This window comes from Pseudorasbora parva, chromosome 1, assembly GCF_024679245.1.
Source record: "Pseudorasbora parva isolate DD20220531a chromosome 1, ASM2467924v1, whole genome shotgun sequence".
Taxonomy (NCBI): domain Eukaryota; kingdom Metazoa; phylum Chordata; class Actinopteri; order Cypriniformes; family Gobionidae; genus Pseudorasbora; species Pseudorasbora parva.
The window spans coordinates 67418599-67436788 of NC_090172.1; the positions used below are offsets into that span (position 1 = coordinate 67418599).

The window sequence follows — 18190 nt, forward strand, 5'->3', positions numbered from 1 at the left end:
ACAACACTGCCCTCAGGTCACCCTGGCCACCAGCCAAAGTACCACCTCTCTCGGAGATGGTAGATCGGGGTGTGGCAGAGGGGACTCTCTCTCTTTACCGAGATCATTGAGTCTCGACCACAACATCGCGATGGTCATGTTCCCACCGAGGGAACACAGCACATCCACAAACACTGTCCGAACGTGCTGGGCCCAAACACGTCGAGCAGTGAATGCGTCCCAAAGACAGCAACAGATATCGACCGCACCCGGAAGTGCACGGGCAACCCGTCTTGAAAAAGACGTGCCACACGCAAGCTCTTTTTGTGAGAGGAAGCTCTGCAGAGTGCCGAAGCGCCCAGGGAAAACACACACAGCTGTTGCAGATAACTGCACAGATCAGCAGGCAGACAATGTGAGATCGCTGGAACGCGCCGTACACCAACACCCTGGAGAACCGCTCGTCTCAAAGACTGAAGAGAGGACTTCAGAATTCAGGCTTGCCGGAGTGAAGAGATGCTCTTGGCTCCGAAGCAGAAACATAATGCGATTCATGCCAGCTACTTCCTTATATACCCAGGTGGGTAGGCGGAGTTACGCATGCAAATCTCGCATGCCCATGGCATTGACACTGCCATTGGGCTTTTTCTAAGATCTCGAAGATGATTGGCTTCTAGGCGAAACCCCCATTCGTCAGTCACTGACGTTACGTCGGAGTGACTGAACGAAAGGGAACTCAACATGCCTGATACCAGCACACAAAACTCATTCACGGCTCCCAGTGTGCATTGGGACAACAAATAAATTATGCAGCTGAATTATTTTTCTATTTGAATATTTTTTGATTGTTACTATTTTTGAGGTTTGTATAGTGATCTGTGTGTCCCAACAGATGGACTTATGTTGTGGCAAAATGCAAATCTTGGTATAACCATATGTTTATGTTCTTATGGTGTGAGATATGCAGTACATGACATACGTGTACTATGAGCTATACATGGGCTACGTGGCATTCTGACTTAAACAACGGCCTGTATGGAAATGTACTGATAGGGGAGGATGCTGCCAACAGTATAAGAGATTGGGACTTCTGTTATGACTTCAGTGTACGCTTGGGGTGGCCTTGTGGTTGCATCAACCGTGCCTCTTTCTTGCAAGAAACTTTTTTATTAAATAAACCTTTATAATTATAATTGGCTAATGTTTGTCTCTTATTCAGTGAAGCGACGGAGTTAATTATTTTGCCATTACACTTATTACTTATTTTTCTGTTCATTTAACACCGAAAACTTTACTGTGTAGAAAAAAAGATTAAAGTTGAAATAATGTTTCTGTTATTAAAACTGAATATATATTTGTGTTTTATAAACATCACAACACAAGAATGCTTTTGGTAAATATGTTTATTAGAGCTGGTGTTGCCCTCCTTTGAGTTACAGGCTGCAAGACACTTTATAAGTTTAACTTAAAAAAACAAAAAAACATTTCATTGATACACATATAGATGCTTACAATCATTTTCTAAACATGTCATTTGTAAAGATATGACGAGTTCAAACACAGCAATGAGAAGAAAGAAGCCACACCACCAGAATACCAAGATCCCATGAAATCAACGGCTGTGTTTCCAAAAGCATTGTAGACCATTGCCACCGACATCATCTTAGCTCACAATGCTTTTGAGAAACGCAGCCGTGGCTTGTGCTTTGATTTTCTCTTAAATATCCATTGAAGCCATGCTTTAAACCTCATCATTGAACCAGGATCTGTTGACTGAATGTACTGAGACACTGCCACAGTAAAGCCTGCAGGACGCTCACTAAAGAGAAAGAGAATATAACAAGAAAATCAGTCAATGACTGTATATGTGCCATTCCTAAATGTTTTTATTTATTTATTATTTTTTATCCACATGTGTGCATGTATGATTTAGTTTGAGGGGGAATTAAAGGGGCATTTGTCTTTTTCAAAGGACTTTTATTATGAAGAGCCAGTCCATAAGAAGAGAAGGGCAGCCATTTTGAATGGGGATGTGTGTGTGTGTGTGTGTGTGTGTGTGTGTGTGTGTGTGTGTGTGTGTGTGTGTGTGCGTGTGTGTGTGCGTGTGTGTATCTTTACTCCAGAGCATCGGTCCAAAAATGATCTCTGAAAATCAATCTTCACATCAGTCATGGTGTGTTATAGCCTAGAAATCTAGAAAAATTTACAAATTTAATCTGCCCGCAAGTGTCGTCTAGCAACTCTCAATACCCTTCTGAGCTGTATCCCTCAAAATCTGGTCGGGCCAATCACGTCATGTATAGAGTCGGCGGGCGGGGCCATAATGACGACGGCCGAGTTGCGTTTGCGTGCTTCTAGTAAACACAGAAACTGGCGAACGGCGGTCTTTCGAATCAGCTTTGACCGCGACTCTGGAAGACTTGGAGTTAAGCTTTTCTCTGAGAAAAGAACAAAGAACGACACTGAAGTCATTCTTAAGAAGGGAAGATGTGTTCGGAGTTTAGCCGACCGGATACGGCGAATGTTTAACCTATCAACAAGCTCTGCTTCACCTTCGTTGCTCTGGCTGGTGTAGCGCTATCCTATCGCGTGCAGAGGGAGTTTGAAAGACAACCGTTTATCCGCCCCTCGGATTGAGCCCTGTCTATGGTGAGTTTCCAGACCAAACATCTTGATGTGGGTCTGGCTTGTCAGGCTAGGTGTGTTAGACTTTTGAGCTGTTTTATTGGTACACACTTTGAGCCTATTCATGGACTTTCATTATTGGGACTTTTTTTGTTGGAGATTATAAAAGAGAGAAGTTTGTTTTAGTGTTTTTTGGCATTACCTTCTAGCAGAATGAGTAAAAGGGAACAATGCAACCAACAGTGATGTGCCCTAACAAGTAAAGTCATAACATAATGATACCTTTATAAATCATCAGCTAATGATTAATTAAAGCAGACGACTGAAGCTGAAATGCATGGCTTTGACCCGTTGTGGTAATTAACACATTCATTTACATTATTAGTTAATATAATATGTTATTAAGGAATTAATACATTATGACACATTTAACTAATAGCAATTTAATGATTTCTTAATCTATTAATCATGTATAATCTTCATTAGTGTCTGATTCAGTAATCATTAATAAATGGATTAGTTCAACATTAGTAATACATTAACTCATGATTATCTGTGCATTAGTTAAGCATGAATTAATGTATATTAGTGAACCCGTATTGTAAAGTGTTACCAAAGTGTTTTCCAGTTAAAAAAAGATATGCCAGTCATGAAAGAACACAAACATATCTTTCACTCATTTGTGCAGATGAAGTTGAGTGTGTTGGTCTCAGGAAGGCTGATCCAGCGCTGATCTCCTCCAGACTGAACTGCTCCAGATCTCACTCCAGACTCACATTGATCTGAATCATCTTTGTCCCAGTTCTGATAGCACAGAGTCTCTCCGCTCACCCAGAACCAGAGTCCCACAGTGCAGGAGTGACGTAAACCCAACCACACCTCCGCAGTAGACGCCGCTTTAACCACATTCATCACCTCACGCTGCATCTCCTCTGAATGAACCGAGACCAGATCCACATGTTTCTGTCTGCAGTATCTCAGAGCTTCAGACCACGTCCGGCTCTCTTTGATCAGAATCAGTTCATCTGGATCTGGTGGAGGTGATGGAAAGATTGTGTCATTTGTGAGGATCTGCTCACCTTCATGACACACAAAAGGAAATTGGTTGCTGCAAGAGATGTCATTCCATTGCCCCTGAGCATTCGGTTTGATCACTGCACAGTTTTCAACACCTTGATAATTATCAGGTTGATTAGGAGCCCAGTATCTGAATGAGGAGTTGCTCTGATCTGACCACTGCCATGAGTCTCTGAACAGACCGATCCAGACACCTGATCCAGATAAGTTACGATCACTGATGAACTTCTGAATCTGTTGACTCTCATTCTGGTTCCTCACACTGACCAGATCAATGTGATTCTGTCTGCAGTGACTCTGAGCGTCTCTCCAGTTCTTCATCTGATCGACTAAGACGAGTCCTGTGCTCACTTTAAGAACAGAAACAGATTCATGAGTCAGTTTGTTCATTATTCTTACACTGATTTATGGTTTGGATGTAAAATAAAAGCAGTGGTGGGGCACATTTCATTTAAAATTTGAGATAATTAAATTATTATTGACCTTTTTTGCTGCTGCAACTTTGTCTTTAAAAAGCACATTTGTTACGGCAAAAGAAATGATGATGACTAGGTGATAACAATAAACTGTTGATGCTGACACTATAATCATATAATGACTGGTTTCACTGGTCTCATCCAACATTACCCACATAGCAACATTGTGTCGGCCCAGATCTGGCCCTCATCTGGCACATGTGGAATACGGATCTGGCCCACATGCTGCGATGAATTACGGCCCTTGAGTGGCCCACTCCTGTTTGCCAGATCTGGGCCACAAGCAGGCCATAACAATGCCACATGTCAGCCAAGAGCAAAGAAATAAACCAAAACTGGACCTTATCTGAGTCACACAATCTGTGTATAATAAATATGGAGTCATTTCAGCATTAATAAGCCTATTAATAAGCAGAATAACTGAAGGAAAGATGAGAACAGAAAAAGAGACGAGCAGAAACACAAAAACTACAACCGACTTCAGCCACAGCTTTAGATGAAATCAACTGAAGATAAAAGAAGACATTAAATCTCTGAAGATCTCAGCAGAGGATTAAACAACTCCACAAACAGCATTACCAGCTTCACCCATTACTAACCAGACTGAATTTATTTCTGTCAGACGTCTACAGAAGCTCTTATTGAGAAATAACAGAGGTTTAACTCTAATGTGTTTCATTTGAAGTCACCATAACGGTGATCAGTGTTTCCATTAGTTGGGTTCTTTACTCTTATTATACATTTGTCTGTTTTTGGCTGCTGTGAAAGTGTGTTTGTAAAACACATCTGCAGCAGCAAAAGAACCTTAAACAAACTGACATCAGATGAGGATGGTTACCTGTTAACAGTTTTATAATCATCTTAAAAATGACTGATGTCCTTTGGTTCTAACAATTGTGTTATTAATGCATTTTCATTATAATTCCTGAGTTACTGCAGCATCAGATCCTGCAGTATTATAACCATCAGTTAGAAGATTTTAACGAAAAGGCTAATCTACAATGACACACACAGACATCAAAAATCAGTGTTGCTATGTGGGTATTGTTATGGATGGACACACACACAAAAACACACGATCAGTATATGAACCTCAACAATGATGACAACATAAAGCTTCATTTTGCAGTGCATGATGGGAGCCACCACTCAAAACCAACCATCCCAACAATAAGAAAAGAACAAATGTGCATCTTGTCATGGCATTAGAGTGTATTCAGTTCTGTTGTGTCTAATATGAACAGACCCAAACTATTCCCAGATATAGCCAGATCATCACTTTACCTCTACCATACTTATAACAGACTTAGATTCTGTCTGTCATCCTTTCTTTCATTGTCTTGAGCCTTCACTTTCTCAATTATATGCTATATTGTTAGTCTGGATAGCCCACAGTCATTATTCTACATCATGTCGGCTTCTTCTGGATGTAAAATGCTCTGAAGTTCAGTTTGGAAGTAACTTGCCCAACCCTGATTATTACTGTAATGTAATGTGCTTTGAGACATGAGGTAGTGTAACGCCGTCTCTCGTCTCGTCTCTGCAGACGCTGCTGTGTGTTCATGTGTTCACACCGTCTATGATTCACACACTGGCAGCGTTCGTCTCACAGCTGAGCGTTGTTCAATCTGTGGACTTGTTCCTCAAGCTCTGGCCATCTTGCTTTTTGCGATTAGCTTTCTTTATTTTCTTCATTACAGATAAAGTAACGTCTGTTTTTCGCCAGTCCCTCACAAGTTTCTCACTCACTCCAAACTTTGTTTCTGCTGCTCGATTACCATTTTCAGCTGCATATTTTACTACCTTCAGTTTGTAATTCGCTGAATAGGATTATCTATATATGGGGGCATTTTCTATGTGTTCAGTCTTTCTCAGTTGCTATCTTTAAGTTATTATTTCAGTAAACATTTTATTTTGTTTTCAGTTGTTTTCTTCAGGGGTAGGCTAAAGGAGAAGCATAGAGCGCCCTCTCCAGAGTATGTGAGCGTAGTGGAGTGGCAGCAATTTCCCCTCCACGCTCTATGCATTCAAGAATCCTTCCGCTCCAGCTCTGCTCCAGGTTCGCAATTTCCCGCTCCCCACTCCACTGCTCGCTCACTGATATCAGAAACACCACTCCGTCTTCGCTCCGAGGAAATTTGCGGCTAACCGCCTAAGTATTTAAGTAAGCTCTGAAATATCACTATTGGCCCTATTTTAACGATCTGAAACGCAAGTGTCAAAGCGCGGAGCGCAAGTAACTTTGTGGGCGGGTCTCGGCGCTGTTGCTATTTTCCCGGCGGGATAAATGGCTCTTGCGCCCGGCGCAAATCTAAAATGGGTTGGTCTGAAGTAGCTTTATTATTCATAGGTGTGGTTTGGACATAACGTGAATAAACCAATCAGAGCGGCATCCAACATTCCCTTTAAAAGCAGCTGCGCAAGTTCCATTATGGATCGCTATTATTATGGCGTATTTACCAGACGCACGCCAGGAGCGGTTCACAGCCGAGGAGACTGATGTTCTTGTAAGAGCAGCCCTTACGAAACAAAAATATATTGCAGTATATTGGAAAATTTCATGCAATACATTAGGAAATATATTAACATATATGGGAATTAATATTTATATCTTTCACTATATTGCAATATATTGAAAGCGGCAATCATTTGTATATTTTGCAATATATTACATTAATATTTAATATGTTTTATAATACCATCAATATATTATTCCATATATTTACAATATATTAAAATATATTTCAACTAATATATTGGTAAATATATTTTCCTTTCGTAAGGGAGTGAAAGACAGAGAAGTTGTGTTGTATGGGGATGGGAGAAACCCACCCAAAATAGCGTCGGTTAAACAGTTTTTTATTTTTTCAGTCGATTTTTTTTCCTGGTTCTTGACGGACAAACCAATTTGTCAGATGTTCTTATATTCATATACAGTCTTGTTCAAAATAATAGCAGTACAATGTGACTAACCAGAATAATCAAGGTTTTTAGTATATTTTTTATTGCTACGTGGCAAACAAGTTACCAGTAGGTTCAGTAGATTCTCAGAAAACTAAGAGTTTTCAAGACCCAGCATTCATGATATGCACGCTCTTAAGGCTGTGCAATTGGGCAATTAGTTGAAAGGGGTGTGTTCAAAAAAATAGCAGTGTCTACCTTTGACTGTACAAACTCAAAACTATTTTGTACAAACATTTTTTTTTCTGGGATTTAGCAATCCTGTGAATCACTAAACTAATATTTAGTTGTATGACCACAGTTTTTTAAAACTGCTTGACATCTGTGTGGCATGGAGTCAACCAACTTGTGGCACCTCTCAGCTGTTATTCCACTCCATGATTCTTTAACAACATTCCACAATTCATTCACATTTCTTGGTTTTGCTTCAGAAACAGCATTTTTGATATCACCCCACAAGTTCTCAGTTGGATTAAGGTCTGGAGATTGGGCTGGCCACTCCATAACATTAATTTTGTTGGTTTGGAACCAAGACTTTGCCCGTTTACTAGTGTGTTTTGGGTCATTGTCTTGTTGAAACAACCGTTTCAAGGGCATGTCCTCTTCAGCATAGGGCAACATGACCTCTTCAAGTATTTTAACATATGCAAACTGATCCATGATCCCTGGTATGCGATAAATAGGCCCAACACCATAGTAGGAGAAACATGCCCATATCATGATGCTTGCACCTCCATGCTTCACTGTCTTCACTGTGTACTGTGGCTTGAATTCAGAGTTTGGGGGTCGTCTCACAAACTGCCTGTGGCCCTTGGACCCAAAAAGAACAATTTACTCTCATCAGTCCACAAAATGTTCCTCCATTTCTCTTTAAGCCAGTTGATGTGTTCTTTGGCAAATTGTAACCTCTTCTGCACATGCCTTTTTTTTAACAGAGGGACTTTGCGGGGGATTCTTGAAAATAGATTAGCTTCACACAGACGTCTTCTAACTGTCACAGTACTTACAGGTAACTCCAGACTGTCTTTGATCATCCTGGAGGTGATCATTGGCTGAGCCTTTGCCATTCTGGTTATTCTTCTATCCATTTTGATGGTTGTCTTCCGTTTTCTTCCACGTCTCTCTGGTTTTGCTCTCCATTTTAAGGCATTGGAGATCATTTTAGCTGAACAGCCTATCATTTTTTGCACCTCTTTATAGGTTTTCCCCTCTCTAATCAACTTTTTAATCAAAGTACGCTGTTCTTCTGAACAATGTCTTGAACGACCCATTTTCCTCAGCTTTCAAATGCATGTTCAACAAGTGTTGGCTTCATCCTTAAATAGGGGCCATCTGATTCACACCTGTTTCTTCACAAAATTGATGACCTCAGTGATTGAATGCCACACTGCTATTTTTTTGAACACACCCCTTTCAACTAATTCAACTAATTGCCCAATTGCACATCCTTAAAGGGTCATGAAACCCCAAAACACTTTTTTTGAGATGTAAACAGATATGTATAGGCTGTACATCATTGAAAACACTAAGGGTACTCATTAATGGTATGCATATGTGAAAACAGTTATTTTTGCATTTTTCAGAGCGATTTCTGTCTTCCGGTTTGAAAAGTTTAGTCGGAGCAACGTCACAAATGCTGACGTCGGCACGGCCTTTTCGGCCCAAGTATGGGCAGCTGGGCACATGCTGACGTCGACCGCTCCGAGCGATTCTCGATATATATTCATGACATAAAGCTCATTCAGTCCAATCCCTGCGCTGTAGTATGCATACAAGATAATTTAGTTAATATGCATGAGACAGTCACTTCTGTCAGGCTCGTCTTCCATCATTATTGTAGAGATATGGTGGGAAAGTTTTGGAAGCAGCGTGCGGAAAAGTCACGGAGGAAAGCTAGGCGTTGTGCTGATACGAAGTAACGTAAGGGCGCCGAGCGAGCTGTAACCGGCGCCGGCTGTGGAAGCCTTTGCTACAAAGGCTCGGTAAAGTAAAATTCACCTGAGGAATCGCACGCCGAACCTGCAAGCGTTGACTATCTATGTCAGGAGTGCAAAATAACCAATCTGTAATCTGTAGGCCAATGAACAAAAGCCACGTCCTCTCCGTTTTATTTGTCGTCACAGCCATGCACTAAACCGCATGTGTTCGGGCTCTTAGTGAAACAGTGTGCTGCATATTTGGACAAATATAGATTTAGCTGCCGAGTGATAGACAGCGCGGATCGTCACGGCAACCCAGCGCGCGTCGCTCTGCTTCAGATGCGCGGTCGAGACTGAAGCCTCAAACCCCTTCGCTTTAATCCCGATCTAGAATTACACATCTCTATCACATCGCATGTTGGGTGGTTCACGTTCTCTTATCACGTCGGCGCGTTGTTCATCTTGCCAAACAGCGTGCATATTTGGACAAATATAGTTTTATCACGTTTGCAAAATATTTCGTCATGCAGAATAACATTTATTTTCATTTCTCACTGAATTATGCTGGTTTGAACTTTGAAGAGCTGAATGATTTGCGATCTCTGCTGCACGCCACGCATAGCTCTCTCATTCGCTGTACTCATCCCTCATTTAATCTCACTGTGGTAAACAATGCCAACGTGAACCAAGAACATGTCTCAGAACCGCTCAGCACCTACTGACAGACACTCCCCTATTTATGCAAACATTCCCTCTTTCCACACAATACCATCCCACCTTTTCACAGTCGACCACTCCCCTTTTAACAAGCTTTTTCAAATCGAAGGTGTGAAAAAACACCGCTGCAGCAGGGGGGTTTCATGACCCTTTAAGAGCGTGCATATCATGAATGCTGGGTCTCATTTGTTTTCTGAGAATCTATTGAACCTACTGGTAAATTGTTTGCCACGTAGCAATAAAAAAATATACGGAAAACCTTGATTATTCTGGTTAGTCACATTGTACTGCTATTATTTTGAACAAGACTGTATGTCTGGCCACTATTGGGCAAACAGGTCTGATCCTTAATTACTACAATTAGCCTGAATAATTTGTAAGCTAGATTTATGCCTATTTTTTCATATCTTCGTGGCACACCACAATGTGTTAATATTTTTTTTTAGTGTAACAATTTATGATTTGCAAAAATAACTGTTGCATCTGTGTAGATTTCATGAGCAATGTGTATCCAGGTTGTGCACGCTATACATTATGGTCAAGCATGCGCCCTTAAAATAGCATAATGAACATCCGCAGCGCACCGCTGACTTTAGACTAGGTTTTTCTGGTCAGTGGCGCAACTGTTTAATGGAACAGCAAAATAGCACCAGGGATTGTTTGCGCCAGAACACGCCTCCTTTTTTGCGCTGAACCGCCCAGGGAGCGCAAGTTCATTCACTAGTTTAGCGACGTGCTTCTGTGGAGGGAAAAGCGCGCTTTGCGCGGGTGCAAAACAGGAATGACACATGCGTCTGTGTACAAAGTCAATTGTGCTGGGTGCAAGATAGGGCCCTATAAAGTTCAGTTTATAACCTGCATTAAATGAAAAAAATTATAAAAAACAAACATTAGGAGATTGTAAGCCTAGTTTCGAAGTGGTTTATTGGAACATTTGTGTGCATTTGCCCCCAATATGCCAAACTTAAGCTATAGGCTTTATCAGCATTAAAAGTGAAAAATCATTGATACTTTTTGCAGGGCAGTTTTGTTTGGAAAGATGAACATATGTGACCCGTCACGGAAACCAGGGACACAAGTCGGCAGCTCTACTATTGAGAAAAATGAGAAAGAAGCGATTTTTTTCAAATTATGTGATTTTCGCTTTTTTGCAGAATCTGTTAGTTGAAATCACGAAGAAGCCTCTACGTGTTTGAGATGGCATTAATTGTATATTTAAAAGCGTATATTTTGAGGTTGAAATCGCCTTGTTTTGTCTGTGTGTATATCCATACTGGCTTTTGTTATTGCCCCGCCCTCCAAGGGACGCGTGGCTAATTATTCATGCAGCGTTCTGGCCGGCTGTAGAGATGATCTGAGCGACGATGAAAGCGGCATAATAAGACTGGATAATACCCTAATCTACAGCTTCTGAAGATGAAGAAGAGGAAGAATGTATCAGACAGGCGTCAGACGAGTTGGACCGTAAGAAATCAGAGGCTATATCGATAGGAACATTTGACGGGGATAAAGCCAGAGAAATGGGTCAAATCTTTAACTGTGGCTATAGTGTAGGGGTAAGACGCATGTCATCAAGTTTTGATGCAACTCGATCACAGGATCGAATCTGCCTTTTGCCACACTCTCTCTACTCCCTTTTCCCATCATATATCAGATCAGAATGGCATTTATTTTCAAAAAGAATTGAGAAAATGTTAGTGGAAAAGGCGGATTCGAACCTCATCAATATGATCAATATGCGTCAAAACTTAAAGACATGCATCTTACCTCTACACTACAGCCACGGTTAAGGACTGTATCCACATCTCTGTCTTTATCCCCTTCAAACAGACGCACAGTACATCCACTAAGAAGACCCCGGCAAACAGAAAGTGTGCCCGAACGACTTATTTCATTGGAGGCAACGAGATTTGCAAGAATCCCCGGTAACACTTTATAATATCATTCAGTTGTAAGTCATTTATAAGTGGTTAGTTAATGATGAACTAATCATTTACAAAACATTCATAAATGATTATCAAGTGATATGCTAACATTTTATGAATGTTTTGTAAATTCCGTTACAAGTCATTTACAAGTGATTAGTAAATGATTAACTAATGATTTATGAAACATGACTACGTGTTCATTAATGATTAATGAGTGATTTGTTAATTAGTTTACATATATTTAGTAGATTCAGTTTTAAGTAATTTACAGTTTAATAGTTAATAATAAACTAATGGTTTACAAAACATGACAATGCATTTCATAAATGTTTCTTTTTTGTATGTTTTGTAGATTCAGTTATACAGTATTTACAAGTTATTAGATAATGATAAACTAATAATTTACAAATCATAATTATACATTCATAAATGATTAATATGCTAATGCTTTACAAATCTGTCATAAGTTAGGTCTATCTTTAAAAAAAATAGCATTTCATAAAATAATCAAACAGATCCTTAGTAAATGGTTAAGTTACTAGTTAATATATTATTAATCACTGAAATATCAATATACTATTATCTCAATAAATTGTTAATCATGAACAAATGATGATCAAACCATTAGTAAATGATGAGTAGCCCATATAATGTATTGATTCATATCCCAATATATCAGATCAAGACGCATTTAATTCTTTGCATTTGTAAAAGTAGACATGATTTTATAAATATAAATATGCTTTTATTGCAAAAACTGACCAAAAACAGTATAAAAGTATTAGCTCATGTTGTATTCAACGCTTTCTGAAGTCATACGATATCTTTATGTAAAGAACAGAGTTGATCTTAATGTTTTAATCATTGAAATGATGATCCCTTTATGAACGCATATTTCTCATATTTATCATTCAAATAATACTCCTGTCCTGACTCTTTAGCAGGACGCGATCGGTCACATGACACACGAGAGCCAATGGCATTTTACAATCAAAGCTGACGTAATGACGCAATTGGTCACGAGACACACGACAGCCAGTGCTGTCAAAGCTGACGTAATGACGCAATTGGTCACGAGACACACGACAGCCAGTGCTGTCAAAGCTGACGTAATGACGCAATTGGTCACGTGACACACGACGGCCAAAGCTGTCAAAGCTGACGTAATGACGCAATTGGTCACGAGACACACGACAGCCAATGCTGTCAAAGCTGACGTGACGTTTCTTCCAGGCGGCAGATTTTGAAATGTGTTAACCTGATAACCGTCACGAGGACGTGCTGAAGCGCTCTTTGCTTAAATTAGCTCAAAATTACTATCAGGTGTAAGTAATTACCTTGACAAACTATACATCATTAAAAAGATCTAAGACTAAAGTTTAATTTTTTTACCTCTGTTTTATTCTCAAAGTCTTATAGTGACCGTAATGTGTTAATATGTGCGAGGAGTTATGAATATGATCATGGGCGTCGCTACCTTTTGATTGTAATATGCGCGTCATTTGCTCCCATTCATAAAAAACTCCTCTTTGGTCGTCATGAAGACACTCGACAAAACAACTTCCCTCAGGGCTTTTACTTCAAATGTGTGCAGATGTGGAGAAATATTGATAGATTCTCACATGTTTGAGTCAAATTTCTATACAGAGAAGTATTATTTATTCAATCTTTATCCAAAATTCGCGGATGTATCATTATGAGCGCAGTAGACTGTGATATGCTGTGTTTTCAATTCATTCTGGCAGCCGGAGGGCGCTGGAAAGCTGTACTACTGAAAATTCACCCCATATTTAGCTCACGAAGAACAGACACACCATGTGACATTCAGGAAGTATCTGGCATGACCAAAACAGCTCCCAGACATCATTAGATCGCTATTTTATGCAGATAGACACGTTTTAAGACCATAAACACACAATCGCGGCAATATATGGTTGGTCTGTGTTCTTTATGCCATGTTGGGTGGTTTCATAATAGATGATATTTATAATGCAATGCTATTCCACATAGCTTTTAGCATTGTATATTTTCTGTCAGATTTTTTGACCCGAAGCTATATGAGATCACATATTGTAATATAAAACACTCTACATATAAATTATAAAGTGATATGAAGCAAGTTTTGAATAAAACATGATTTTAATCGTATAAATTGTTGTTTTGCTGGTGTGCTAAGCTAACATGCTAGCTTGCCCTAGATGCACCTGCCACTGAGTAAATACTTATTTTTATGAACATTTTCTAAATGTAAAACTACTGAAGTGCTTATTTGGACGAAATGCATTCAATAGAGTCTCAGTGAGGGTAAAGTGAGAGGTTTGATTTAGAAATGAGGTTTGAATAGTACAGTTTGAATAGAGAATCGTTAGTAATTATTGTGGCAGGAGGGGCGTGGTTTCGCGAGGTCTGTAGCGGGAGAGAGGAGGCGGAGCCGAGCGATGAGTAAGTAGGTCAAGTGCAGATCACTAACACCTGTGTCTGTTTGCAGTAATTGGCTTGGAGAGACAGCATTTAAACCCCAGCAGTACAGAGAGAGAGAGAGAGAGACCTGGACTGGGACTTCGCGTGCACAGCAGAGAAACTGAGAGGAACTGAGAGACACTGAGAGACACTGAGAAAGAAAGTGAATTAAAGAAGGAGCGATCCATATCGTGGAGAAACTGAGTTTTGCACACACACACACACATGTGTGACCGTTATTTGTTTTTGAACAAGACTGAATAAAGAGAGCGAGTCCCAGTCAAAGCCGACCCCGTCTTCTTCCTTCACACCCCCACGAACATTCGTTACACTGGTGCCGAAACCCGGGAAGGAAGAAGATCGCCGCCGCCATGCAGACCCCGCCGAAGACGCCATTTGCGGACATCGTCCAGTCGCTCACCGGTCTTCACCAGGAGCAACATCAAAACCTGCTGGCCGTGAGGGAGGACCACGAAAAGCGCTTTGAAGTCCTCCTTCGCGCTCAGCATGAAGACCGGGAGCTGTTCCGGAGCTGGATCGACCGGGAGATTCGGGCCACCCCCCCCGCTACATCCGACTCGGCGACCCTGTTCCAGCTCTCAAAGATGGGGCCAGAGGATGACCCGGAGGCATTCATCGACCTCTTTGAGAGGTCCGCCGAGTCCAGGGGATGGCCCCGCTCGGACTGGCCCATGCGGCTCCTGCCATTGCTGTCCGGGGAGGCGCAGGTAGCCGCCCACCAACTGCCAGTCCGGAATCTCCTGGTCTATGACGACCTGAAACACGCCATTCTACAGCGGGTCGGCCGGAGTCCGGAACAACATCGACAGTGGTTCCGGACCCTGACCCTCGACGACTCCGGCCGGCCCTTCGCCTTCGCGCACCAGCTCCGGGACTCCTGCCGCAAGTGGCTGATGGCAGGTGGAAGCGACGTCGATGGCATCATAGATCGAGTGGTACTGGAGCAGTTCGTCGCGCGGCTTCCCAAACAGACCGCGCAATGGGTCCAGTGCCACCGCCCGACGTCGCTGAACCAGGCCATCCAATTGGCGGAGGATCAGCTGGTGGCGTGCCTCGGGGTCGGCGAACACTTACCATCTGCTTCTCTCTCTCTTTCTCCTGCTAACAATCCCCCTCTCTCTCGCCCTATCCCTTTTCCCAGGTCTCGCGGGGGAGTCCCGCCCAAACCGGCCCCAAGATGGCGGACGGGTGGATCTGGGGAGCCTCGGCCACCTCCCCGCCCGGCACCGAGGGGAGGGGCGACAGCGGCGGACACTGTCTCTTCTCCCTCCAATCCCACTCTCTCTCCACACCAATCTGTCGACCTGCTTACGGCCACTAGGGCGGCGGTGAGGTCTGGGCCAGCTTGTTGGCGCTGCGGGGATCCTGGACATTTCATTGATCAGTGCCCTATCATGGAGGTGGGCGCGCTGGTCCGGGTCCCCGACGCGCCGCAAGCTGCCCTCGATCAAGCTGGATTGTACCTAATACCTGTGAGTATCAAGGGGGGTACTTATCAGGCTTTGGTGGATTCAGGTTGTAACCAGACCTCCATCCACCAAAGCCTGATACAACCCAAGGCATTGGGTAACAGCCGCACGGTTACGGTGAGGTGTGTACACGGGGAAGTGGTGAAGTATCCTTTAGTGCCGGTCGTTATTCAATTTCGGGGACAAAAGCATAGTGTGGAGGCTGCAGTTAACCCGCATCTCCAGCATCCGTTGATTCTGGGAACCAATTGGCCAGCATTCCATAAATTATTAGGGCAGTTATGTGCGGATGCCTCTTGGGGGAAAGATATGCAGCGGAGGGAGGCGGTCGCTCAGTTGGGAGAGGTGGATTCGGGACCTCGGGAAGCTGTTTCAGGGGAACCGAGTGGTCTGGAGATGGCTCCTCTCACAGATCGCGATGACTTTCCCCTGGAACACTCCCAAGATGAATCGCTGAAAAATGCATTTGAGCAGGTCCGTTCCATCGACGGCCACCTCCTCCAACCGGGACAACCGCTCACCTATCCGTATTTTGCAGTTTTGAAAGATAGGTTGTATCGGGTGACCCAAGATACCCAGACAAAAATGGATACAACCCAGTTGTTAATACCTAAAAGCCGTCGGGAAATGCTATTCCAGGCGGCTCATTGTAATCCGATGGCAGGGCATTTAGGACAAAAAGCAACACTTAACCGTCTAATGGCCCGCTTCTTTTGGCCGGGCATTCACGAGAACGTGCGCAGGTGGTGCGCGTCTTGTCGTGACTGTCAGTTGGTGAATCCACCGGCCACCCCAAAAGCACCATTGTGCCCCCTTCCACTAGTGCAGGTCCCCTTCGAAAGAATTGGTATGGACCTCATCGGGCCATTAGAACGATCTGCACGAGGGCATCGCTTTGCATTGGTCCTAGTGGACTATGCAACGCGATACCCGGAAGCAGTGCCCCTCCACACTATTTCGGCGAGGAGTGTGGCGGCCGCACTGTTTTCTTTAATCTCCCAGGTGGGAATCCCGAAAGAGATTCTCACCGACCAAGACACGGCGTTCATGTCACGGACGGTCCGCGAACTATACGAATTATTGGGCATTAAATCGATTCGCACCAGCGTCTACCACCCACAAACAGATGGTCTGGTGGAACGGTTTCATCACACGTTGAAGACCATGATTTGTAAGTTCGTTCACGAGGACGCCAAAAATTGGGATAAGTGGCTAGAACCTCTGTTGTTTGCTGTACGCGAGGTCCCGCAAGCCTCCACGGGGTTTTCCCCCTTCGAGCTTCTCTATGGGCGCCAGCCTCGGGGGGTGCTGGATGTCCTTAGAGAGGCTTGGGAGGACGGACCTTCCGCGGCAAAAAATGAAATTCAGTATGTCCTGGACCTGAGAACAAAACTCCACACGTTGGGGCGGCTATCAATGGAGGATTTGTTACAGGCCCAGGACAGACAAAGGCAGCTGTACAACAGGGGAGCTAGGTTACGTCAATTCGCACCGGGAGATAAAGTCTTGGTATTACTCCCCACTTCCAGTTCAAAATTACTCGCGAAGTGGCAAGGGCCTTTTGAGGTTACACGGCGAGTGGGAGACCTCAACTATGAGGTGGTACGATCCGATAGGGACGGGGCACGTCAAATTTACCACCTCAACTTATTAAAAAAGTGGTCAGAGGCGGAGTCGGTGATGCTAGCGACGGTAGTGAGCGGAGAGGAGGATCTCGGGCCAGAAGCGGTTCAAAAACCTCAATCTTTCGTTCTGGCCCCAGGGGGGGGATCACCTCTCACCCTCGCAGCTCACTGACATACGAACGTTACAGGCAGCTTTTGCGGACGTGTTCTCGCCCCTACCGGGTCGCACCGAACTCATTCAGCACCACGTTGAGACGGAGCCGGGCGTGGTCATTCGCAGCCGGCCGTATCGTTTGCCAGAACACAAGAAAAAAGTAGTTCAGGCAGAATTAGAGGCTATGTTGGATATGGGCGTAATAGAAGAGTCTAGCAGTGATTGGGCGAGCCCGATAGTTTTGGTTCCAAAGCCTGACGGCTCGGTCCGGTTCTGTGTAGACTACAGAAAGGTGAACGCGGTGTCAAAATTTGATGCGTACCCAATGCCGAGGATTGACGAACTGCTTGATCGGCTAGGAACCGCTCGCTTTTATTCGACACTGGATTTAACAAAGGGCTATTGGCAGATCCCCTTGTCTCCAATGTCTAAAGAAAAAACCGCTTTCACCACGCCGTTCGGATTACACCAATTCGTCACCCTTCCTTTCGGCTTGTTCGGGGCACCCGCAACCTTCCAGCGTCTGATGGACAGAATTCTCCGGCCGCATGCTGCGTATGCCGCTGCGTACTTGGATGATATCATCATCTACAGTACAGACTGGCAGCGACATATGCAGCATTTGCGGGCTGTCCTGAAGTCGCTGAGAAGGGCGGGACTCACGGCAAACCCTAAGAAATGTGCGATTGGGCGGGTGGAAGTAAGATATCTGGGCTTCCACTTGGGTCATGGACAGGTGCGTCCCCAAATTGATAAGATGGCAGCGATTGCAACCTGTC

At 43.3% G+C, this 18190-nt stretch overlaps 1 protein-coding gene across 1 annotated transcript in view; it reads right to left on the reverse strand.

Annotated features, from left to right (window-relative positions):
* Positions 1–2874: 2874 nt before the first annotated feature.
* Positions 2875–18190, reverse strand: part of LOC137088497 (C-type mannose receptor 2-like) — a 45242-nt gene continuing 29926 nt past the window's right edge. The window contains exons 3-4 of the mRNA XM_067452117.1: positions 3684–4031; positions 2875–3629 (exon numbers count right to left, since the gene is read on the reverse strand). Of these exons, the coding sequence (XP_067308218.1) occupies positions 3277–3629; positions 3684–4031 (701 nt within the window). The 3' untranslated portion in view covers positions 2875–3276. The remainder of the gene's footprint in view (positions 3630–3683; positions 4032–18190) is intronic.